A 25,959-nucleotide genomic window follows, 5' to 3' on the forward strand; every position below is an offset into this window, starting at 1 on the left:
CAGACTCTTTGTGGAGAAGACAGATTTTCTCTCCACATCCTGAAGGATTCTCAGACCACACTACACTCCTTAGGAATTGTCAAGGTTCTTTCCCCACTCTGAACTCTAGGGTACAGATATGGGGACCTGCATGAAAAATCCCTTAAGCTTATTTTTACCAGCTTAGGTTAAAATTTCCCCAAGGTACAAACTATTTTACCTTTTGGCCCTGGACTTTATTGCTGCCACCACCAAGTGTGTAACAAATATATAACAGGGAAAGAGCCCGCTTGGAAACATCTTTCCCCCCCAAAATCCTCCCAAACCCTACACCCCCTTTCCTGGGGAAGGCTCGATAAAAATCCTCACCAATTTGCATAGGTGAACACAGACCCAAACCCTTGGATCTTAAGAACAATGAAAAAGCAATCAGGTTCTTAAAAGAAGAATTTTAATTAAAGAAAAAAGTAAAAGAATCACCTGTGTAAAATCAGGATGGTAAATACCTTATAGGGTAATCAGATTTAAAACATAGAGAATCCCTGTAGGCAAAACCTTAAGTTACAAAAAGACACAAAACCAGGAATATACATTCCATTCAGCACAACTTATTTTATCCACCATTTAAACAAAACAGAATCTAACGCATATCTAACTAGATTGCTTATTAGCCCTTTACAGGCGTTCTGATCTGCATTCCTTCTCTGGTCCCGGCAAACGCCACACAGAACGAGAGAACCTTTGTTTCTCCCTCCCTCCATCTTTGAAAGTATCTTGTCCCTCATTGGTCAAGTATCTTGTCCCTCATTGGTCGGTGAGGTTATCCTAGCTTCTTAACCCTTTACAGATGAAAGGGTTTTCCCTCTGGCCAGGAGGGATTTAAAGGTGTTTACCCTTCCCTTTATATTTATGACAGGAATCTACACTGTGGAACAGAAGAGAAGATATACCTCTCAACCACACCACAGATCACAGTCTTCTCAATACTCACCTGTGCTGTTATGAGCCACAGCGTAAGAGGCCCAGGGCTCAAAAGTGAGAACAGTCTGCACCCCAGTCCATGACCTCTCAAACTGCCTCTTATAAGCACTTTGATGAGTTGGTCGGGGGCCTGAACAATTATACCTTACAGCATCAGTTGCCATCTATACACCTGTCACGCCACTCAGAAATCACCTTACCTTATTTCATCATTTGAGCATTAGCTTGCTAAACCCAGGGGGGCCATTTGGGGCAAAAATTGGGGATTGGTCCTGCTTTGAGCAGGGGGTTGGACTAGATGATCTCCAGAGGTCCCTTCCAACCCTGATATTCTATGATTCCTCTATGATTCATAGCAGTTAGGACCAGCTCTAGAGAAAAGAGATTGATTTCTAGCCCTGAACCTACAGGGTGCCTACTTCCATATCTCAATACAACCATCGTACAGGAGATTTCCTACTGCTTACCTTTGGGGCAGGATCACTATAGGTACAGACTGCTCCACACAGGTATTCTCCAAGGTTCACTTCATTGTAGTGGCATACTAACCCCAGTACAGTGACTGGACTTTATCAGCACAAACCTGATGCAGTATGAGTGAGAGCGTTCCTCTCGCTACCCACATTCACCACCCTGGGACATATGTCTCCCTAATATACTGGGGAGCTCACCTATATAACAACAAGATTCAGGACAAATGGCCTTCCATAGAAATGACCTTCCATATCACTCTTTTGGGGCTAAGGGCTGTCAGGAGTGCCTGTGCACAAACTTTGCCTTTCATCAAAAACAACACACAAAGGTTATGATGGACTTAATCTGACCTGTATGTTTATTATAAACTGCCAAGGAGCTGCCAGATCTCCCTCCCTCTGAAAGACAGCATTCAAATTTTGGAATTGATGCACCCATCACAATGTGCTCATCTCAGCCGTCTGTCTACAAGGGATACAGAACGGGACAACCAACAGTCTCAGTTGGAATTTTCTCACGACAATGAATGTATACTCAATTCAGAGGTGCTTCAAGATATAGCCACCCTTTGGGGAACCCCTGGCGTATGGATCTCTTCGCTACTTATCGGAACAAGAAAGGTCCTTGTTACTGCTCCAGGGCCGGCTTGGGGAAACATTCACTGGCAGTTGCCCGCATCTTCCCAGCGGACAGGGCCCACTTGTATGTCTTTTCCCAGTTTCCCATTCTATCCAAGATTCTGTTGAAAATTCAGCAAAACAAAGCGAGAGTTACTGTGATTGCCCCTCTTGACTATGACAAGTCTGGCTCCCTTACCTGACGCAGATGGCAATATGCCCTCCTGTTCTTCTGACATCAGCCCATTCCTCACCTGCTCTCTCAAAACAATGGGCTGACCCTTCACCCCAACCCATGGGTCCTCCGCCTCCAGGCTTGGATCTTTCTTTGTTCCAAGGCTTAGAAGAAGAATGCTCTGACAAGCTGAAACACATGTTGCAACACAATCACAAGTTGACCACTCCACATATCTATCTACAAAATGGAAACGACTCCAAGTTTGTACCATTCTAAATGGACAGACCCAACCCCATCTTTCCTCCCTCTGATTTTGCACTACATTTTAAATTCTCACTCAGCTTCCTTAAGGTACATTTCATGGCGAAAATGGCTTCCCACTTGGAGTTTGCTCAACCACTAATGCGTAGATTCTTTAAGGGCATTGGGACTCTCTTCCCCCATGTGACACCACCCGCTCCAGCCTGTGACTTTAATCTAGTTCTCAGGGCTTGGACTAGACCTCCCTCCGAGTCCAGGGCAACTTGTTCTCTCTTACACCTGTCCATGTCGACAGCATTTCTAATTGCCATCACCTCAGCTAGGCACATAGGAGAAATAGCAACCCTGATGGCACACCCATCATTCACGGCCTTTGTCTTAAAAAAAAAAAAAAAATAGTAACTAAGGCCATATCCCAAGTTTCTCCCTACTTTTTCTGCATTTTCTATATGAATCAACAGATCCATCTCCCTGTTTTTCCCCAAAACCACATTGGGACAACTGGGAGACAATTGTGCATATGCTAGATATTAGAACGACATTAGCATTCTACTTGGACAGGACTAAGGACTTCAGGAAATCCCCTAAACTCTTCCTTTTGTCCACAGAAAGATCCAAAAGCTGTGTGGTATCTCTCGAAGACTATCCAAATGGGTCTATAGTTGCATCAATCACTTAGCAAGGGCGCAACTTGCTTCCGTCCATAGGCACTCCATGAGATCAGTTTCTACCTCAATCACATTCCATAGGGATACCCCTATCTCCCCAATCCATAGAGCAATGATTGGGGCCTCTGTCCATACTTTCACAGATCATTATGCGATCACTGAAGATTTGGCCGCTGACACCATCTTCGACTCCAAAGTACTCTCTGTAGTAAAATACTCCACTCCGAAGTCCCAGCCTCCAGTAGTGGGTATTGCTCTGGAGTCACCTAAAGTGGAACACACATAGGGACACTACTCAAAGAAGAAGAGGAAGTTACTCACCTTGTGCAGTAACAATGGTTCTTCGAGATGTGTGTCACTATGGGTGCTCCACAACCCACCCTCCTCCCCTCTACTTTGGCGTTCTTCAGTGTAGGTAATCTACTTCCCTGAGAGGCAGTAGCTAGGTCAATGGAAGAATTCAGCGGAAGAAAGGGACTTAGGTTGGCTTAAGTACACTGCTCAGGGGTGTGGATTTTTCACATCCTTGATCAACATAGTTAAACTGACCTAATTTTCTAGTGTAGACCAGGCCTCACCCTTTCTTTTAAGATTAGAATAATCATTTCTGATGTCCCAAGAAATCTTCCAGCAAAGGAAGACCAGACTTGATATTCCTCACATGTGTAAGGTTAACATCAAAAGTATTAAAGTTTAAGAAAACATTTCAAAATGTTTTTATACATCATACAGCTATAAAAAGAACACAAAGCCAAGGTTTTTTTCAGTCAGTACAAGTGATTATAAGCAGCGGTAGCTCCCTCCCACCCACTTCCAAATCAAGTATAAACCCAGTGAATATGGTCCAAAGTTGCTCCCTTTCTAGGGCTTGCCTTTACTGTTAACATAAAAAACAGAACAAAACTTCTCTTCAGAGCTTAGCTGTCCCTAGGATGAAGTGCTGGTCTTCTGATGTTCCCTTCCACCCACACTTAGTTGAGGAAGTTACTCCAACTTGGATTGGAGGTAACAAGACCCACCAAACCTGACATCAGGGTGAGTCAATAACACTAAATATGTGTCTCTATTATAAATCCTGACATTAGAGTGAGTAAATAAATAATATTAATACTCTTGCATTCTGATGCAGGGTCTTAGAACCTCATGCTGTAAGCTCCTGTAATGGTGCATTTCATAGGGGGGAGTAAAGTAAACTGCTTAGGATTCCAGCATACTGCCCATTCATTGCTCTTACGTGCACAAGAAGCACATGCATATTTTCTTACATTTATATAAAGGTCTTGTTTTACAAAAGTTATTCACAGTAAGATATGTTTCAGAGTAGCAGCCGTGTTAGTCTGTATCCGCAAAAAGAAAAGGAGTACTTGTGGCACCTTAGAGACTAACAAATTTATTAGAGCATAAGCTTTCGTGAGCTACAGCTCACTTCATCGGACATACCACACAGACTATGCTGACAGCTTGTGCCACACACTCTCAAAGAAACTGCAGAACCACCTGATCAACATCCTCTACAGCAAACAGGGAAAGATTAAGAATGAGCTCTCAAAACTGGATAATCTCATAAAGAACCAACCTTCCACACAAACTTCCTCGTGGCTGGACTTTACAAAAACTAGACAAGCCATTTACAACACACACTTTGCTTCTCTACAAAAGAAAAAGGACACTAAGCTATCTAAACTACTACATGCCACAAGGGCCACAACAGTGGTTCCCGTAACCCACCCAGCAATATTGTTAATCTATCCAAATGTACTCTTAGAACAGCAGAAGAATCTGTCCTATTTCGGGGCCTCTCCTTTTGCCCCTCCACCCCCACGAACATGATACACTTCTGTGGTGACCTAGAATCCTATTTTCGACGTCTCCGACTCAAGGAATATTTCCAACACACCTCTGACCAACGTATTAACCCACAGACTAGTCCTACCAACACTACGAAAAGAAGGATTCTGGGTGGACTCCTCCTGAAGGTCGAAACAACAGCCTGGACTTCTACATAGAGTGCTTCCGCCAACGTGCACGAGCTGAAATTGTGGAAAAGCAGCATCGCTTGCCCCATAACCTCAGCCATGCAGAACACAATGCCATCCACAGCCTCAGAAACAACTCTGACATCATAATCAAAAAAGGCTGACAAAGGAGGTGCTGTCGTCATCATGAATAGGTCGGAGTATGAACAAGAGGCTACTAGGCAGCTCTCCAACACCACTTTCTACAAGCCATTACCCTCTGATCCCACTGAGAGTTACCAAAAGAAACTACACCATTTGCTCAAGAAACTCCCTGAAAAAGCACAAGAACAAATCCGCACAGACACACCCCTAGAACCCCGACCTGGGGTATTCTATCTGCTACCCAAGATCCATAAACCTGGAAATATGGACGCCCCATCATCTCAGGCATTGGCACCCTGACAGCAGGATTGTCTGGCTATGTAGACTCCCTCCTCAGGCCCTACGTTACCAGCACTCCTAGCTATATTCGAGACACCACTGACTTCCTGAGGAAACTACAATCCATTGGTGATCTTCCTAAAAACACCATCCTAGCCACTATGGATGTAGAAGCCCTCTACACCAACATTCCACACAAAGATGGACTACAAGCCATCAGGAACAGTATCCCCGATAATGTCACGGCTAACCTGGTGGCTGAACTTTGTGACTTTGTCCTCACCCATAACTATTTCACATTTGGGGACAATGTATACCTTCAAGTCAGCGGCACTGCTATGGGTACCCGCATGGCCCCACAGTATGCCAACATTTTTATGGCTGACTTAGAACATCGCTTCCTCAGCTCTCGACTCCTAATGCCCCTACTCTACTTGCGCTACATTGATGACATCTTCATCATCTGGACCCATGGAAAAGAAGCCCTTGAGGAATTCCATCATGATTTCAACAATTTCCTTCCCACCATCAACCTCAGCCTGGACCAGTCCACACAAGAGATCCACTTCCTGGACACTACGGTGCTAATAAGCGATGGTCACAAACACCACCCTAAATCGGAAACCTACTGACTACTATTCCTATCTACATGCCTCTAGCTTTCATCCAGATCATACTACACGATCCATTGTCTACAGCCAAGCTCTACGGTATAACCGCATTTGCTCCAACCCCTCAGACAGAGACAAACACCTGCAAGATCTCTATCATGCATTCTTAGAACTACAATACCCACCTGCTGAAGTGAAGAAACAGATTGACAGAGCCAGAAGAGTACCCAGAAGTCACCTACTACAGGACAGGCCCAACAAAGAAAATAACAGAACGCCACTAGCCATCACCTTCAGCCCTCAACTAAAACCTCTCCAACACATCATCAGGGATCTACAACCTATCCTGAAGGACGACCCATCACTCTCACAGACCTTGGGAGACAGGCCAGTCCTTGCTTACAGACAGCCCCCCAACCTGAAGCAAATACTCACCAGCAACCACACACCACACAACAGAACCACCAACCCAGGAACCTATCCTTGCAATAAAGCCCGTTGCCAACTCTGTCCACATATCTATTCAGGGGACACCATCATAGGGCCTAATCACATCAGCCACACTCTCAGAGGCTCGTTCACCTGCACATCTACCAATGTGATATATGCCATCATGTGCCAGCAATGCCCCTCTGCCATGTACATTGGTCAAACTGGACAATCTCTATGTAAAAGAATGAATGGACACAAATCAGATGTCAAGAATTATAACATTCAAAAACCAGTCAGAGAACACTTCAATCTCTCCGGTCACTCGATCACAGACCTAAGAGTGGCTATACTTCAACAAAAAAGCTTCAAAAACAGACTCCAATGAGAGACTGCTGAATTGGAATTAATTTGCAAACTGGATACAATTCACTTAGGCTTGAATAGAGACTGGGAATGGATGAGTCATTACACAAAGTAAAACTATTTCCCCATGTTATTTCTCCCCCCTACCCCACCCCCCACTGTTCCTCAGATATTCCTGTTAACTGCTGGAAATAGCCTACCTTCCTTGTCACCATGAAAGGTTTTCCTCCTTTCCCCCCCTGCTGCTGGTGATGGCTTATCTTAAGTGATCACTCTCCTTACAGTGTGTATGATAAACCCATTGTTTCATGTTCTCTGTGTGTGTATATCAATCTCTGCTCTGTTTTTTCCACCAAATGCATCCGATGAAGTGAGCTGTAGCTAACAAAAGCTTATGCTCAAATAAATTTGTTAGTCTCCAAGGTGCCACAAGTACTCCTTTTCTTTTTACAGTCAGATATAAATCAAATTAAGGAGCACAGAAAAAACCTTCTGAATATAAAGTGTAAATATATTTATTATGTCAAAAGGGAATGAGAAACATGACTTAACTCTGATTTATTTTATACATTTCTTTATCATGGTAGGCATACAAAGCTTTTGAAACTATGTGCCGAGATAAACATTATGTTCTAATGTATTCATAAAATTCAAATGCAAATGAATGCACAGAATATGGGGGAGGAAATACATTCCTTGGGTATGTTATTTAACATTATAGGTATAGGGAAAAGATATTTTGAGGTATGTGAAAGATTTTGCTGACTTACTTTCCTACAAATAAATCACTGAGGAGAAGACTTGATTGCGCTAATAACAGACAGAAGACACACATGTATGTATATTTTAAATATCTTGTATATTTGTAAAATTCCTATGAATGGAAGAGATAGAAACCCATACTAAAGACTTGAAGTGGCAGCTAGAATTAAGTAGCGCATTGTAATATACTATATTTTACACATGAAACTAAAGACATATGCAATACATATAATATATTTATTTGTACAAGTCAGAAAACAGAATAAATAAAAAGGGGGAAATTGCAACAGAATTCAATATAAACTCCATCTCCATTAATCACAGCAGTGTCTCACAACAGAAGGCTGGTGGCGGGGTTGGGAAGAAGGGAATTTCTTCTGACAAACCCATACTCCTCCACATCACTACACTCAGATGCTATAACTACACTAGAGTTTTAAAGTATTTTTTCTTTCTAAAAGGAGACAGGTAATGTTGTAAAATCCTACTGTAGACAAGGCAAGTTGTAGTTAATAATTTGACAGATTTCAGAGTAGCAGCCGTGTTAGTCTGTATTCGCAAAAAGAAAAGGAGTACTTGTGGCACCTTAGAGACTAACAAATTTATTAGAGCATAAGCTTTCGTGAGCTACAGCTCACTTCATCGGATGCATTTGGTGGAAAATACAGTGGGGAGATTTATATACACACACACAGAACATGAAACAATGGGTTTTATCATACACACTATAAGGAGAGTGATCTCTTAAGATGAGCTATTACCAGCAGGAAGTGGGGGGGAAGGAGGAAAACCTTTTATGGTGATAATCAAGGTGGGCCATTTCCAGCAGTTAACAAGAACGTCTGAGGAACAGTGGGGTGTGGGGTGGGGGGGGAGAAATAACATGTGGAAATAGTTTTACTTTGTGTAATGACCCATCCACTCCCAGTCTCTATTCAAGCCTAAGTTAATTGTATCCAGTTTGCAAATTAATTCCAATTCAGCAGTCTCTCATTGGATGGTGTTTTTAGGAAGATCACCAATGGAAGTCACAAAGTTCCAAAGTCACAAAATTCAGCCACCAGGTTAGCCGTGACATTATATGAGGTGCTGTCGTCATCATGAATAGGTCGGAATATGAACAAGAGGCTACTAGGCAGCTCTCCAACACCACTTTCTACAAGCCATTACCCTCTGATCCCATTGAGAGTTACCAAAAGAAACTACACCATTTGCTCAAGAAACTCCCTGAAAAAGCACAAGAACAAATCCGCACAGACACACCCCTAGAACCCCGACCTGGGGTATTCTATCTGCTACCCAAGATCCATAAACCTGGAAATCCTGGACGCCCCATCATCTCAGGCATTGGCACCCTGACAGCAGGATTGTCTGGTTATGTAGACTCCCTCCTCAGGCCCTACGTTACCAGCACTCCTAGCTATATTCAAGACACCACTGACTTCCTGAGGAAACTACAATCCATTGGTGATCTTCCTAAAAACACCATCCTAGCCACTATGGATGTAGAAGCCCTCTACACCAACATTCCACACAAAGATGGGCTACAAGCCGTCAGGAACACTATCCCCGATAATGTCACAGCTAACCTGGTGGCTGAACTTTGTGACTTTGTCCTCACCCATAACTATTTCACATTTGGGGACAATATATACCTTCAAATCAGCGGCACTGTGATGGGTACCCGCATGGCCCCACAGTATACCAACATTTTTATGGCTGACTTAGAACAACGCTTCCTCAGCTCTCGTCCCCTAATGCCCCTACTCTACTTGCGCTACATTGATGGTATCTTCATCATCTGGACCCATGGAAAAGAAGCCCTTGAGGAATTCCACCATGATTTCAACAATTTCCATCCCACCATCAACCTCAGCCTGGACCAGTCCACACAAGAGATCCACTTCCTGGACACTACGGTGCTAATAAGCGATGGTCACATAAACACCACCCTATACCGGAAACCTACTGACCGCTATTCCTACTTACATGCCTCTAGCTTTCATCCAGATCACACCACACGATCCATTGTCTACAGCCAAGCTCTACGATATAAACGCATTTGCTCCAACCCCTCAGACAGAGACAAACACCTACAAGATCTCTATCATGCATTCTTAGAACTACAATACCCACCTGCTGAAGTGAAGAAACAGATTGACAGAGCCAGAAGAGTACCCAGAAGTCACCTACTACAGGACAGGCCCAACAAAGAAAATAACAGAACGCCACTAGCCATCACCTTCAGCCCTCAACTAAAACCTCTCCAATGCATCATCAGGGATCTACAATCTATCCTGAAGGATGATCCCTCACTCTCACAGATCTTGGGAGACAGGCCAGTCCTTGCTTACAGACAGCTCCCCAACCTGAAGCAAATACTCACAGCAACCACACACCACACAACAGAACCACTAACCCAGGAACCTATCCTTGCAACAAAGCCCGTTGCCAACTCTGTCCACATATCTATTCAGGTGACACCATCAGAGCGCTAATCACATCAGAGGCTCGTTCACCTGTGCATCTACCAATGTGATATATGCCATCATGTGCCAGCAATTCCCCTCTGCCATGTACATTGGTCAAACTGGACAGTCTCTACGTAAAAGAATAAATGGACCCAAATCAGACGTCAAGAATTATAACATTCAAAAACCAGTCGGAGAACACTTCAATCTCTCCGGTCACTAGATTACAGACCTGAGAGTGGCTATCCTTCAACAAAAAACCTTCAAAAACAGACTCCAACGAAAGACTGCTGAATTGGAATTAATTTGCAAACTGGATACAATTCACTTAGGCTTGAATAGAGACTAGGAATGGATGAGTCATTACACAAAGTAAAACTATTTCCCCATGTTATTTCTCCCCCCTACCCCACCCCACCCCGCACTGTTCCTCAGATATTCTTGTTAACTGCTGGAAATAGCCTACCTTACTTGTCACCATGAAAGGTTTTCCTCCTTTCCCCCCCCCCTGCTGCTGGTGATGGCTTATCTTAAGTGATCACTCTCCTTACAGTGTGTATGATAAACCCATTGTTTCATGTTCTCTGTGTGTGTGTATATCAATCTCCGCTGTTTTTTCCACCAAATGCATCCTATGAAGTGAGCTGTAGCTCACAAAAGCTTATGCTCAAATAAATTTGTTAGTCTCCAAGGTGCCACAAGTACTCCTTTTCTTTTTTGCGAATACAGACTAACACGGCTGCTACTCTGAAACCGGCTCCTAATACAATGAATGGGGACAGATATGCACCTTAGAATGGAATCCACAACAGCTAGCATGCTAGACAGGGAGCTGCCTAAATTAGTCTATGGGAGATTGGTGCCTAAACCCAGGATTCAGGGAGGCGACTAGCTCTGTTTACTGAGTCACAAACAAGAATCCATCTCCTGGAGTCAGGTGTCTAAATCATTTCTTGTGGGAATGAATTAGGCACCTGCTTTACTTGATGCAAAATGGCTGGAGAATGAAGCACCCATCTTGTAAACTTTAGCCCAGTAGTTAGGGCACTTACATGGGATGTCAGAGACCCAGGTTCAATTCTTCTCCTGCCTGATGGGGAAAAAGGATTTAAATAGAGTTCTCCTATCTCTCAGGAGCATATGCTAACCATCCAGGTTTTGGATATTTTGTTGAAGCTATTCCACTGTGGATAACTAACAAAAAAGTGATTAGAACAGGGGGGAGGAATCCTGAGTCTTCTACCATCTAGGTGGATGTCCTAACCAGCAGGCTAAAGAATCATTCCCCCTTTCTCTTGCCCAATGACTGTTCCATTGTGGATACTTAAATAGGTATGGGGTTAGAAAGAGCGAAAGGGCAATGACTGTGAAGCTTGCTGGTTAGGGAGAGACTGAGGTAACCTCACGTTAGAACATCCAATAGTTCAGTGGTTAGTACACGTCTCTTCAGAGATGTGGGAAACCCTGGTGTAAATTCTTTCTCTATCTTATGCAGAGGAGGGAACTGAATCTCCATCTTGCACATCCAAGGTGAGTGCTCTAACCATTGAGCTAACAATTACCTCATAAGCTCTGCTACCTCACCCCAGATATTGAATGGGACCTAATTTGGTAGGTGGCCTCTGAGACAACTTCCACTAGATCAACCCCATATGCGAGACAGGGGTTAGTCTGCCAACATTCCCCCAATTTGTGGATATCTCTGGGGCTTAGGCAGGAGCTAGGCATCCGAGGGCCTACAATGCATACCTAGAGGCAAAAGCACGGGTGCTGTGGGAAATTCACCCTGAAAATGTAGGCACTGAGAGAGTTTAGATGTTTAGAAGGTTTGGTGGGGGTTTTGTGGATGGCAGGGGAGCCTAAAACTGGGGTTCAGATGCCTAAGTCTGAGGTTTAGGCATCTCTGTGAATCAGGGCTACAGTTCCTTAAATAGTGAGCTCCCTACCACTTCTTGCACAGTGATACAGAGGACTCCTTGCACAGTAACAGCCCCTTGCACAGTGACAGAGCTTCGAAAGTGTATAGTTGCAGTAATCTTTCCAGTATGTTGTACATGCTCTGCACCACACACATATACAGAGCTGACCAGTGATCCCCTGCATCACTTGTGCACTGACACTGTCACACATAATGCATCCTCCTTGGACAATGATTCCCGCCCCCCACAACGTATGTACAGTAATCCATTCACAGCTATTTGCAGTGACTTTCCTACTTTTAGTGGGAGAAACCTCTTGTACCCTGACACATACATCCAGAAGCACTGTATTTGCACAGTCTCTCCCTTTCTCTCACAAAGCAAACTGTATAATGACCTTCTCCAGACCACCAGTACAGTGACACACAGGCCAGGGGCTTTCTCTTTGCTTTGAAGAGCACCTAGCACAGTGGAGGTCCTGGTCCCTGACTGGGGCTATTAGGCTCGATGGTAATACAAATAAGACTATACGGCGACCCGCAGCCCATTACACAGAAACATACACAGCTCTGCTTGTCCACCGCCCCCGAACGCCTCGCCAAGCACTAGCGTCACACCTAGCGTTGTGCCTAGCGTCACACAGCCCCAGAGCCCCTGGAGCCCGCGCAGCCAGCGGCTCAGCCTCTCTCACACACACACACACACACACACACACACACGCGCGCGCGCGCGCAGAGCCAGCACCACGTGCACAAGCTCAAACTCACGGCTGAGCATGACTCACACCCTCTAGCAGCGCTCCGCGCCCAGAGCGCTACGGCTGCGGCGTCCCCATTGGTGGGTGGCACGTGACACAAAGACGGGGCGCTGCGCGGCGGTTGGTAGGTAGCGGCACGTGCTGCGCCTGCTGAGTGGACGGCTCCTCGTTGTAGGGGCGCGCGCAGCCTTTGGGGCGCGTGGCGGCTGGTGCGGAGGTGGTGAGAGGGAGTGGGGCGGTTGCCGCCTGCTCTCCCGCCACGCCGGGGTGGGGTCGATGGCTTCCCTAGGCAGCGCTGGCCTAAGGGAGCGGGCGGCGTTTGGGTGGGAAGCCCCGCGGAAGGGAGCTGGGCGGCGGCCCGCCTGGGCCAGCAACCAGTGGGAAGTCAGGAGGGAGAGCGTGGAAAGCGTGGGGCACCGCGGGGAAGAGCTTGTTGGGGGCGCTTGGGCGGCCGGGAAGGGCAGCTCCGGGTTGGAGAAGGTGCGGGACTCGTTTGGTGCTGCGGGTGCTGGTGGGTCTGGGCTTTACAAGCTCCTCCAGTCCTGATTCGGATCAGGGACCTCGCGGCCGCCTTGTCTGTCGGCTTTGCCGGGCCGCGGCAGCTTCCCGTGGCCACATGTAACAAGGTCTTGCCCTCTCCGCACAGGTTGAGAGCCTGCACCATGGGAGATGAGGACTGGGACACCGAGATCCAGGACCGCGTGGCATCCTTCGTACCAGACTTCCAGCAGCTGGTACGAGACTTTACTACCTGAAAGGGGGTTTCAAAGAGGATGGCTCTAGACTGTTCTCAATGGTAGCAGATGACAGAACGAGGAGTAATGGTCTCAAGTTGCAATGGGGGAGGTTTAGATTGGATATTAGGAAAAACTTTTTCACTAAGAGGGTGGTGAAACACTGGAATGCGTTACCTAGGGAGGTGGTAGAATCTCCTTCCTTAGAGGTTTTTAAGGTCAGGCTTGACAAAGCCCTAGCTGGGATGATTTAACTGGGACTTGGTCCTGCTTTGAGCAGGGGGTTGGACTAGATGACCTTCTGGGGTCCCTTCCAACCCTGATATTCTATGATTCTATGATTCTATGAGACTGTGAAATTGGGGCAAAGGGAGGCTGGGGCCCGGTTACACTTCAGCATGCCCTGCACAACCTCTTTTTAACCTAGACTCTGGCCGGGGGGAAGACGAGCAGGATCCCATATGCCTCTCTTGCCTTGCATTGGAGTGATAGACTGTTGGTAGACGACTATGTTTTTAGAGGCGAAGGTTTTATGGAACGACAAAGTAGTATTTATCTAGATTTCCTAAGTGTTCGATAATAGGGAGAGACTGTTTCTAATCTTTACTGTTTGCCATGACTTCTGTAAATAAAATACTCTTATCCTTCCAGTCTATCAGAAAATGTTCCTGCTGAGCAGGTCAAGTTCCTTCCCCATGATCTCTGTTGGAGTCCTGTCTCTTTAACAACTTGATTTCACCTATAAGAAGGGTACCTACCCAATCCTGCTCCCTCAATCTTTTGTTTTAATGCCTCTGTTCTTTCTTTCTATGTCCTTCCCAATAATACCAGTTTACTGTTCCCTTCATTTCTGATTTTCAGCTTTTTCTCTAGGGATATTTACTTCCATACTTGGAACAGTTTCTTTATCATAGAATCATACAATATCAGGGTTGGAAGGGACCTGAGGAGGTCATCTAGTCCAACCCCCTGCTCAAAGCAGGACCAATCCCCAATTAAATCATCCCAGCCAGGGCTTTGTCAAGCCTGACCTTAAAAACTTCTAAGGAAGGAGATTCCACCACCTCCCTAGGTAACGCATTCTAGTGTTTCACCACTCTCCTAGTGAAAAGGTTTTTTCCTACTATCCAACCTAAACCTCTCCCACTGCAACTTGAGACCATTACTCATTATTCTGTCATCTGCTTCCACTGAGAACAGTCTAGATCCATCCACAACAAGTGTCTTCTTTCTTTGTCTTAAACCCATTTTTCTCAGAAAATTTTTCCTTCCAACCCTGATATTCTATGGTATGGTATTGCCCATAGGCACTGACTTCTGCTGATGCCAGTGGGTGCTTAACCGCCCTCTGCCCTGGCCTGGCCTAGCCCTGTCCCCATTCCAACCCCTTCTGCAAATCTGCGCCCCGGCCCCACCTCTTCCACTGAGCATGTTGCGTTCCTGCTCCTCTCTCCTGGAGCTTGTTATGCCATGAAACAGCTGTATTGTGGCAGCAAGCGCTGGGAGGTAGGCGGAGAAGCGGGGACGTGGTGCGCTTATGGGAGGAGGCAGAGGTGAGGTGGGGTGAGGAGGGGAGCTTGGCTGCTGGTGAGTGCAGAGGACCCACTAATTTTTCCCTGTGGGTGCTCCAGCCCCGGAGCACCTATGGAGTTGGCGACTATGGTATTGCCTTACTTTTGCACTGCTGCCTGCAGACAGGGGTCCTTAGTCAGCAGCCACCACTCTTCAGCTGCCCAGCTCTGAAGGAAGCAGCGCAGGATTATGGGTGGCATGGTATAGTATTGCCACCCTTACTTCTGCGGTGCTGCTGGCAGGGCGTTGCCTTAAGAACTGGGCACCTGACCAACAGCCACTCCAGCTGCCTAGTTCCGAAGGTAGCACAGAAGTAAGGGTGCCAATATCATGACCTCCCCCCCAATAACCTTGCAACTCCCTTTTTGGGTCAGGACCCCCAGTTTGAGAAATGCTGGTCTCCCTGGTGAAATCTGTATAGTATAGGGTAAAAGCGCACACAAGACCAGATTTCATGGTCCGTGACGCGTATTTCATGGTCCATGAATTTGGTAGGGTAAAGTCTCACATTTGAGACAGGGAAATGTGTTGGTCTATAAAGCTTTATTTACATACGACATTTTAGGGAGGGACTTGAATTTTTTTTGACAGTAAAGCATAATTTCTGCCTATGGTGTTTTATAAACAGATTATAAGTAATCAAAAGTTTTTGTTTCAGGGCACGTTATTTTTACAGAAGTGGAGAAATATCAAATGAGCATTTTTCTTTAAAGATAATGTATGCAGGATATTTACCTTAGAGTTTTGTGCCTCCAGCAGTTGTCTTTGAGGAAAATCTTTTAGCTCTTATTATTTTTGACCCTCTGAAGCACCTGTAGGCATCTTGAGGGCTCTTCCCTGATTGTTCCATTTGGACTTTGGTTATTGAAGGAACTTCTCAGGAATTACCAAATGATTCTGATGTGTGAGCTGTGCCCTGATTGCTCAGTAACTTCAGCCTTTGCTATGGCTTGATAATAGCTGAAGGACCTTGATTACAATTCTCCTAGTTTTGACTTGACTGGGCTTTGGATGGGTCATGTTGAGGCTCATGATCTGAGCTAGAGAAACTTTATACTGTCTGTCACAGGGAAGGTTTTATTTAGAATTTTAGGCCGAATGGGCACATGTGCACTTCTTACTTCACAAAGCTCTTTTATTTATAAGCAGGGTTGAATAAGTGGGAAATACCTTTGTACCCTTCCAGCTTCTGCCCACAAATGAAACTGCACCCACAAAGATGCCACCCACAGTAGTTGGTGCCAATGTTCAAAATATGGACATGCATGCTCTACAGTCTCCTTGGGCTTGGCTGTCCTCTTCAGTATTGTCAACCCCAAATGCTCAAAAATCATGAGTTTGGCTTTCAAATGATGGGACTATGTAAAAATAGATTTGGGGTTTATTTGCCTTCTGCTTTTTGAGCCTTTTGGGTGCACTGTGGTCACATTTTTGAAGCTTTCTCCACATCCATAAGGGATAGAAACTTACTTCTTCTCTAAGAAAGAAGGCTGAAATAATCACACATCCACTTGACCCCGGAGGAACTGGGGTTTTAAGGAAAACAATAATTATCATGAGACTCGGGACAAAATCAGAGTTGGCAACACTGCCTCTGGTCCCAGAATCAAACTCTTCAGTTCATTTCTTGCTGACTCAAGGTGGCAATGACTCTAAAGGATTGTCTTATGAGTCCTCATGTGGAGTGGTCATGGTACTGATGTAGTAGGCCCTTTTACTCTTCTCCCTGGAACCCCTCTGAAACCTGAGGGCCATACCCCTGTCCCTGAGTAGGGCACCACAGGAGGACCCAGGGCCCTGACATAGTGTGGCTTATCAGCTCAACTTCTAAGAGGTCAAAGCAGAAGGTATCTATCTCTTTTCTCCATCTGCATTTACTTGAGGCATTTGAGGCTCTGTAGGTAGGCTCTCATGCACTCTGATGAGAGATGTGTGTCTTTTGAGTGATCGTGGCTACCTTGTCTCATATCTCCTCGAGACAGAGAGCTGGAAGGCAGAAATCTCCCATGTCATGGTTCGAGGTCGCATCTGTTGTGAACCCCACTTGTCTCACCCTCCATGGAGTTGTCTGTGCCATACACTGGGGCTTGTCCAAGGCCCTACCTTGCTGACTCCAAATCTTCAGCTTAGAGGGAGAAGGAGACTTTTCTGACATGGACCTTGACTTGTATACAAACTTGGCTTTTTGTTCAAGAATATGTTTTGCCCTGCAATGTAATGTGAACCTCTTAACTGCTCACGAGATCCTGGTGGGTATGACTGCCGCTCTTGGTTACAAAAAATAAAAACAAATTATATATATATTTTTTTACCTGAATGAGCCGCTCATAAAATCTCTAAACTGACAATCTGCCTTTTGAGCAGTTTAAGGAGTAGTATCTCTCTTATCTCACCTAAACTTTCAATCAGGACAAGTGAGTTAATTCCAAATTGACAGATGGTTTTTCTAGAATTGATCTTTGACATTGCCATTAGAGCAGTTTTCCCTTTTCAGGAGACAGAGGAAAAAGTCATCAATCTAGTGAATGGTTTCAGAGTATTAGCTGTGTTAGTCTATGTCCACAAAAAGAAAAGGAGTACTTGTGGCACCTTAGAGACTAACAAATTTATTTGAGCATAAGCTTTCATGAGCTACAACTTACTTCATCAGATGCATCACTCCTTTTCTTTTTGCAATCTAGTGAATGATGCTCAGGGCAAGACAGACCTCATGAATTACACAAATGCACCTCTTCTCACTTCATAAAATTAGTGCTTTGGGTTAAACATGTCCCCTGCCTGTACAGCTTCCAGTTAGAGGGGCTATAAGTGTTAATTTATTTCAGTTCTGTGGTCAGGCAGTACCTCTGGTGAGAACTTCCAGAGAATTTATTGAAAAGTGTGCCATTGTAAGAACTCCAATGTGAACAATATTGGGGATTTTTGTGGTGAAGGAACAACTCCTATTTCATGGGAAATGGTCCAGACCCGAAAGAAAGATGCACATCAACCTTCTCCAGCTTAGAGCTGTGAGTGTTCAAGGATGTGGTATCAAAGCATGGTTCTCCTCATTTGACTTGGCACAGTGTGATGGTTTTATGTGGTTTTACCAGAGGACACTGGGAGCATAACTTTAGCCAGAAAGTTGAATGTTTTAAAACTATGAAAGGAAGGATCTCAGAGGTTTAGGAGCAACTCGCCTGGCTCTTTGCACATCTCCTTTTACGTTCAGTAAGGTCCCAGATCTCAAAATGCAATATCCTTGCTGTTCTAACTTGCTTAAATTTGTGCTTGCAGTGAAACACTTAACTGATCTGTTCAATATTTTACTTCAGTATTTTCTCTCTAGATCTGTAAATCATTGTACAGGTGAAAATATAAACCGCTAAAGGCAGCAGATAAGAAGTGTTGTTCAACACTTGCTGTATTCAGCAAAAAAAAATATTGCACAAAATTTACCATATACTGGCTCTGCAACAGCAGTATGTGCAAATTTGAAAAATTCAGCCTTCTCTTTAATCAGGATTACATGAAAAATATTAATTCATACATTTAAGTGTGGTAAAGCAAAGATTAGCAAAGAAACTGATTTCTATATACACATTCTACTCCTGGGGGAATTCTGCACCAAAACATTAAAAATTTTGTGCACAATATTTTAAAATTCTGCAAATTTTATTTGTCAAAATAGCACTATATAATCACCCCAGTCTTAATTATTTTGGTAATTTATTTCAAAATAACAGTTAGCAAGTACTCTGTCTCTAACAATATAGACACATACACAAATTTCCCCAGAAATAGAGAGTTAAAGAAACCCTATGACACCCCAGTTCCTGTTTCTCTGCCCCACCTCCTCCTCCTTCCCCCTTCCCCCAGAGCCCAGCTGGGGGTCGAGACACTCACACCACCTATTCCCCAGACATGGACCCCGCAGCCCAGACTGTCATGTCTCCTATCCCCTGGGGGCTAGCTGCAGGACCCCCAGGCCCAGACACATGCTTCCTTCCCCCCAGCGCCCAGTTTGCACATGCCCCTCCCCAGGGATCTAGAGGGAGAAACAGCCTAATGGTGGGTCCCAGGCTTGCATGGAATTTCCTGTGTGCCACCACTGCCTCCTTCCTTCAGAGTGTGCTGGGAACTGCAGCTGCTGGGAACCCTCCAGATGCCTCCCCCTCCTACTCCCCCTGGCCTTGTTTTCTGTTTGCAAGCTGGGCTCTTTCGGGTCCACCTCGTGGTGGCCAACAGCTCTGCTACCCATTTCTGGGGGCGGGGGAGGAAATTCTGCACTCACAACTTTAATTTCTGTAAAACTGCATTGTGCAGTGGTGCAGATTTCCCCAAGGAGTAGTTTGACATTCAAAGTAGCAGTTACACCTCAAGTTTGTTTTGCTTTAGTGGTCAGCAGTATGTCTGCTTTGAGAAGGGTTAGATGATATGGTAGAAAAGCAGGGAGGATAAAATGGTGGTTGAAAATAGTCAAATTTTTAAAACTAAATTTTGTTTTTAAAAATTATTTTAAAATTTAATTGAAATTATGGTAATGTGGGTTAAGGCCTAAATTTACTATAATCCCAAAATAATTTGAATGAAATAAAAATATATTAAGCAGAACATATTTGCTGCTGAAGTTTTAAAGAGGGCCAAGCCGCTAAGCTGGTGAAGTGTTAAACTAGCTTTTGACAGCAGTAGTCTCTTCTGCAAGTGCAGAGATATTTTCTTCATTTCAGTTTATGCAACTAGTTCAGTTCAAATACGAATTCATTGAGAAACTGGGAGTTGAAGGGGAAAAAAAAGGACAAAAGCTTGTTTTCCTTTTTCAGTCTATGGATTAAAAACAAGGTGTGAGGATGAGATCTACTAGCTCTAAAATCTTGAAGGACTTGATGAACAGAAACAGTTGAGTTCACTAACTACAGCTAATACTTCCTTGTTTTCATAAATTAGTTAACTTTAAATGCAAAGTATATTTTGATAATTTCTCTTAGGTATCCAGCACACTTAAGGTAGTTTTATTTAATACAAAAATTAAAATGCTGTGTTTGTCCGTTTGGGTTCCAGTTTCCATCCAAATACAGCTTAGCACAAATCATAAATAGAAAAATTAATCATGTAAACAAGAAATGCATCATTCACCATTTTTTAACATGATATAAAAACTAAGATTCTGAATAAATGTATGTTAAGCTATATAGGTGATTAAATGTGTATAGATATTAACGTATTGTTCTGGTGAGCAAAAAATAACAAATTTTGTGTAAAGGCTATATGTAGTTGACAGTCAACACGTTTAAAATGGTTATTGACCAATCAGTTCTTTTCTTTAGAAAAATAACTAAAAATACAGAGGTGAAACAAGATTAATATTGATGATTTAAATCAAGTTTTCCTGCTTGCTGATATAAATCATTAAAATCTGTAATTTAGATTGCTTTGATTTTAAATCAATACACCTTGTAAAAACAAACCCCAACTCTGCAAATAGTCTATTCTATCACTGGTTTCAGAGTAGCAGCCGTGTTAGTCTGTATTCACAAAAAAGAAAAGGAGTACTTGTGGCACCTTAGAGACTAACAAATTTATTTGAGCATAAGCTTTCGTGAGCTACAGATCACTGCCACTATTAATGTTGTTGGAATTGCATCAGTACTTGATAAGAGGTGGTATAATTAGAGAATTCTTAGTGGAGGTGCAGCCAGTGATGACATCACAGAAATCAAGAATGAATGTTAAAGGATTAATTGGATTTTTGGTTAGACTTTTTACACTGGTTTGTTTTCGCAAACATTTAACTTAGTTTGGATTTAAAAAATGTGTTATGTTCAACAGCTCTGCTGTTTCAATTAAATTATTAAAGCTCACAATAAACATACTCCATGATGTCCACCAGCAGAACCAGAGTAGATCATGCATAACCTTCCTAATCTGTCTAAAGAGTAAAAGTAGGAACTTCCTTCCAGTTCATTTTAAAAAAAAGAAAACCCAAACAACTTTCAGAACTTGTGCATCCAAAAAACAGATTTAAAGGCCCATTTAAAAAAAAAATTAGTACTTGTTCCAGGGAATTGACAGTATTCCTGTTTTAAAGGGACATATTAAAAATAAATGTGCATTTTGGGAGCCCCTAAAATTCAAGTGTTACACATAGTGTCCTGGAAGCGTGTGAAAAGTAAAATGTTGCTCAGTTAATCATTTAGCAACTGTAGACGATAAAGATTTTGAAAGAGATGTTAATATATTTAGCAAAACATTAATGCAAAACATATTTAGACTTGAATATTTAGACTTGAAACATGATTTTGTTAAAAGAGCATTTATAATATTTATTCTTCGTGTATCAGAAGTTCAACTTCCACATTGATAGGTGCATTTGCAACTGAAGTGTTTTTTCTTTACTTGGTCCGGAACTATTATAATAGGTCTTGTGTGTCTTGTTGGCTGTTTTAGGATAATTTTTCTGGACGAGCAAATGACCCCTCATTTAGGTGCAATCAGAGCATAAATTCAGCAGGTAAGTGTTACGGAATTTCTAATTGTAAGCATTTGTGTTTTGGATCACTTGAGTGGCTTAAGAGATGCAGGAGGTTTTCAGTCATACAATCCTATGTGGGTATTTCAATACATGATAATATAATAAAAGAACATTCAGTATAAACCAGCCATTTTTCTGTAATTTTGCAAAATTATGATCCGTTTTCTAAAGAATATAAACAGATGCAGTGAGGTTGGTTTGATTCATATTGTTAAGGGCTGAAATTAAAGGAAAATCAATATTTGTCAGTGTTTGTTTTATAATACATAAAATAGGGGATGACTCTGGAAGTTTAAAGAACTGCTTGTAAATGTTGTAACATATTGGGATTAACCAGCATAAATTCATAGTTTTCCATTTTTGGACTTACATATTTAACACTATTGCAAAGAGAAACCAACTTAAAAATTGCTCTTCACTCTGTTACACTAGACAATAAAAACAAGTAATGTCTAAGATCTTTAAATGAAAGAGTAGAGAAAAATATTTATTTTTTCAGTTTATGCATAGTTCCCATTTTAGAATTTTCCCCAAAGCAACAACTAAGCACCTAATCAGCTACAGCATATAGCAAAAGTATGCTCAGAGATAAACTTAGTCTGAAGTGCATAAGTCTGTAAGGCACTGTACATAGTAGCTTAAAATGCTTTAACAGAAGTAACATTTCTTAAGCATTAATTGTGCTTGCCTGACTTCCTAAAAAACTTTATATCATTATTCAAGAAATCTCATTTGAACCCTACAAGAAGAGTTGATGGTATATTTTTTTTTGAAAATTGGATAGTAAAAGCTAGTATGGTCTTGTACAGGTCTCAACCATTTTTCAGTATTGTGTCAGTTTGTGCCTTGTGTCAATTTGTGCCTAACATGTGGAATTTTCAGAAGCACTTGACTAACTTAGGATCCCAATGTTCTCATTGAAAGTCAACAGGATTTAAAAACTTCTGAAAATTTTACTAGCATGCAACAATACTGAACAGACAAGGCATTGCAATAGGTATAGAGAATGAATATCAGAGGGTAACATGTAGGTCAGGACTCGTTAGAGTATATCTATACTGCAATTAGATGCCTGTGGCTGGTCCATGTCAGCTGAGTCAGGCTCACAAGGCTCAGGTTGTGGGGCTGTTTAATTGCAGTGTAGACTTCTGGACTTGGCCTCGGAGCCCAGGTCCAGTCTCTGTAAGATAAGAGTCCCAGAGCCTGGGCTGCGGCCCGAGCCTGGAAAGCTACACTGCAATTAAACAGCCCTGCAGCCTGAGCCCAGTGAGCCTGAGCCAGAGTCAGCTGGCACAAGCCAGCAGTGGGTTTTCAATTGCATTGTAGATATACCCTGAGAAACCAGATTATGGAAAAATCTATCCCTAAAATAGTCAGTGTGACTTATTCTCCTAATCTTTAGGTGCTTTTGAAAACTCTTGCCCATAAGGTCCGAGTGTTGACAGGTATTATGATTTTTTTGTATCCTCCTTTGAAGCTTCTGATACTGGACATAAAAAGAGAAAAGATAAAAAGTTAGATTGAGAGCTGGTGTGACGATTTTTATATTTCTGTGAAACTTTAGTGGAGGTGAATCTGAGTGGAACCATATTTAGGCGAGCTGTTAGACATTTAATACATTAGTGTTCCTTTTAAAAAATGTCTTTAATGGTAATTGTGGTTTCTCTCTTGCTGATGTGTGAAATATCCTCAAAGAGAAACTAGCTATGCACAAAGTGCTGAAAAACCCACACTTCTGAACGATGTAGCTATGCCAATCTATGCATAAAGTGTAGATGCAGCTAGGCTGATAGAAGAATGATTCTGTCAGCCTAGCTACTGTTGGTCAGGGAAGTGGTGCCACTAAGCCAATGGGGAAAAATCCCTTTATCTATATCTGCTACTTCTACATTATGGGGTTGTTCGGCATTGCTCCAGTGCTGTAGCTATGCTGATTTAGTCCCCATAGTGTAGACATGGCCTGAGGGTGTCTACTTATGCCATTTTAACAACGGAATGACTTGATGTAGATAACTCGCAAAGTATGGGAATGAGACACTTCATATGAAAAAGAAAAACTCCCATATAAATTGAGGCATGCTTCCTCCAGCAGTTGTCTTCTCTGCAGCTTTCAACTGGCCAGATTTTCCCATGTTACAACTTCGCTGGATCAACTTCCTCTCACCTAGTTGTACAGTATGTCGTGTACCAGTTGTTAGCTCATCACAAAAGCTGGTTGCATTAAAGTGATTTAAGTGGCTGTTGTATGCATCATTTGAAAAATACTCTGTTTCATTATGAAATGTGCTGCGGTCTATAATGCTAGTTATGCTTGTATGGCTTATATCTTACTGAAGCAAGACATGACTTTGAACTTAATATTCATGCAAACAATTCTAAAGTGAATTTAACTTTCTTGCTTCTGTTGTAGCAGTCCTCTTCATTCCATACTGATATGTAATTGCTGGTTATTCTCTTGGTATAAGGTACTGAGTAGTGCTTAGTTGTCAGTTTCTTCTTTTCCTGTCATTGGTAGCAGAATAGATTTTTAAAAAGACAGAATTTTGAAAGATCATTTCTAGTTGGTGCTGGAGTAAAATTTCACCTGTACCACTCTACATCTTTTTTTGTAACATTTATTTTAATAGTTATAAAAGCAAATTTAAGCAGAGTTTAAAAATTGCTTAAAACTAACGTGATTTTACATGTTGAGATAGTTGTTGGATAAGACCAAATTATTTGTGAATGTGGCTACAAAAATGGTGTTGCCCTCTTCAAGAGAAAAACCTTTGAAGATTGGTTGTGTTGTACCAGCATATCTTAAAACAGATGACTGCAAGACCCAATACGTAGTGCTGTAAAGTGCTACTTAGAGAACTGCTCAGATGGCATTCTGAGGTTATTTTTGGTATCTGGTAAGTAGTTCATGCACAGTGCATTTGCTGGTTGGTGGTAGTATATCATAACTTTCGTTTTTTAAAATCTTAAGGCATCTAGAATTCTGGGTGACAGATGGTAAATGTTCATAAATCTGGATATGAAAAAAGCAAATATAACGCAGCAGATATGGATGCTTGTTCTTTCTCCTTTTTTTGTGTGTGGTATGGATAAGAATACTTGCCTGAAACATTAAATCAGATTGCACTAGTTAACATAAAGTGCCAAAAAATTAACTATGTACATTGTCCTCCACAGAGCTACATTAGGATTTACATGCTTAGGGAGATGGCTGTGAAACTTTGAGAAATGAGTGCATGGTGTGGTTGTAACCCGCAGGCTCTTACCCACCATGGGCTAAGTATATAAAGAGGGGTTTGCAGTTGGCCACTAGTAGTTCCTTTCTTTCAAACGAAGCAGTTTAGAAATACCCTATACTACTTAAAAACTTTTATGCAGTGCTGACACCTATAATCCAAGGTTGCCAAACACTTTTCCATTTTAAATAGTTTGAATAGTTAGTGGTTTTTTTTAATTAAATTGGTATTAGTTGAGTAGGTTTTTTTTTTTTTAAATTCCTACCTTGTGGAGAACCTGGTATTGAGGAAAGGGGTTTAAGAAGCGTGCCTCTTGTGGTAACCAATTTTTTTTATTTGCCCATGAACACTTTCTTCTTTGTCTAGTAGAGCAAACTGCAGGGAAAAGCATGGCCTCTCCTTGGAGGGTGCAAAAAGATGTCCAAACTCTCCTCGTGAGGGTGACTATGAAGTATAGCTTCAGAGAGAACATCTTGAAAAGAATATTCTCTAGGCACAAGGGCACTGCTTCAGAATCAAATGGGATTTGCCTGCTTTCTTCAGTATGGAACGAGAAGTCATTCTTGTAGGGGGGGAAATGCCCTGAAAAGAGTCCTCTTAAAAAATGCTGGAGGCCTGAAATCTAATCTCCTTTAGAGCTAGGGAATTCTGCTCAGTTACCAGTGACTTCTGGGAGCTGTTTGTGGGAAAGATCTATCTGAGTCTCAGTGTCAGCCTTGCACATATCTATTAGGTCTTGATGTTTCTTTTGCTGTCCATTCTTAGAAGGCCCAGACTCCTTGGGCTCTTGCTCTCTACTGTTTGGGCTTATCCCACATTTTTTCTTTCAAATCAGCAAGTTTGGGATTAGGACAAATTCTTCAAATTCTGGAAGGATTTTGCGGCAGTACCTAGCCACATGATTCATCAGAATCACCCATGCTTCCTCACCATAACTCTTTGGGAGGGGATTAGAATTGGGAGGAGAATCTTTTGAGGCCAGCCTCTTAAATGTTTCCCAGATGAAGTCATTATTGCTTCCTTTTCACCCTCATGCA

The 25,959-nt window shown here is 42.8% G+C and overlaps 1 protein-coding gene and 1 long non-coding RNA gene across 26 annotated transcripts in view; one reads left to right on the top strand and one right to left on the bottom strand.

The window, feature by feature from the left end:
- Window positions 1–576: 576 nt before the first annotated feature.
- LOC122460264 lies at window positions 577–24,588 on the bottom strand. Its single transcript, XR_006281468.1, has 2 exons — window positions 24,547–24,588; window positions 577–775 (listed from the first exon to the last, which is right to left on the bottom strand). It is a non-coding gene; the product is annotated as an uncharacterized LOC122460264 (long non-coding RNA).
- The window catches only part of DDX4 (DEAD-box helicase 4), a 108,282-nt gene continuing 95,197 nt past the window's right edge, over window positions 12,875–25,959 (top strand). For 4 of the 25 annotated variants that reach the window (XM_043514782.1, XM_043514776.1, XM_043514779.1 and 1 more), the window contains exons 1-3: window positions 13,035–13,092; window positions 13,519–13,606; window positions 21,605–21,668. In XM_043514782.1, coding sequence (XP_043370717.1) covers window positions 13,535–13,606; window positions 21,605–21,668 — 136 coding nt within the window. In that variant the 5' untranslated portion in view covers window positions 13,035–13,092; window positions 13,519–13,534. The other 21 variants (XM_038403222.2, XM_043514781.1, XM_043514783.1 and 18 more) reach the window with 16 other exon arrangements.

This window comes from Dermochelys coriacea, chromosome 5, assembly GCF_009764565.3.
Source record: "Dermochelys coriacea isolate rDerCor1 chromosome 5, rDerCor1.pri.v4, whole genome shotgun sequence".
NCBI lineage: Eukaryota > Metazoa > Chordata > Testudines > Dermochelyidae > Dermochelys > Dermochelys coriacea.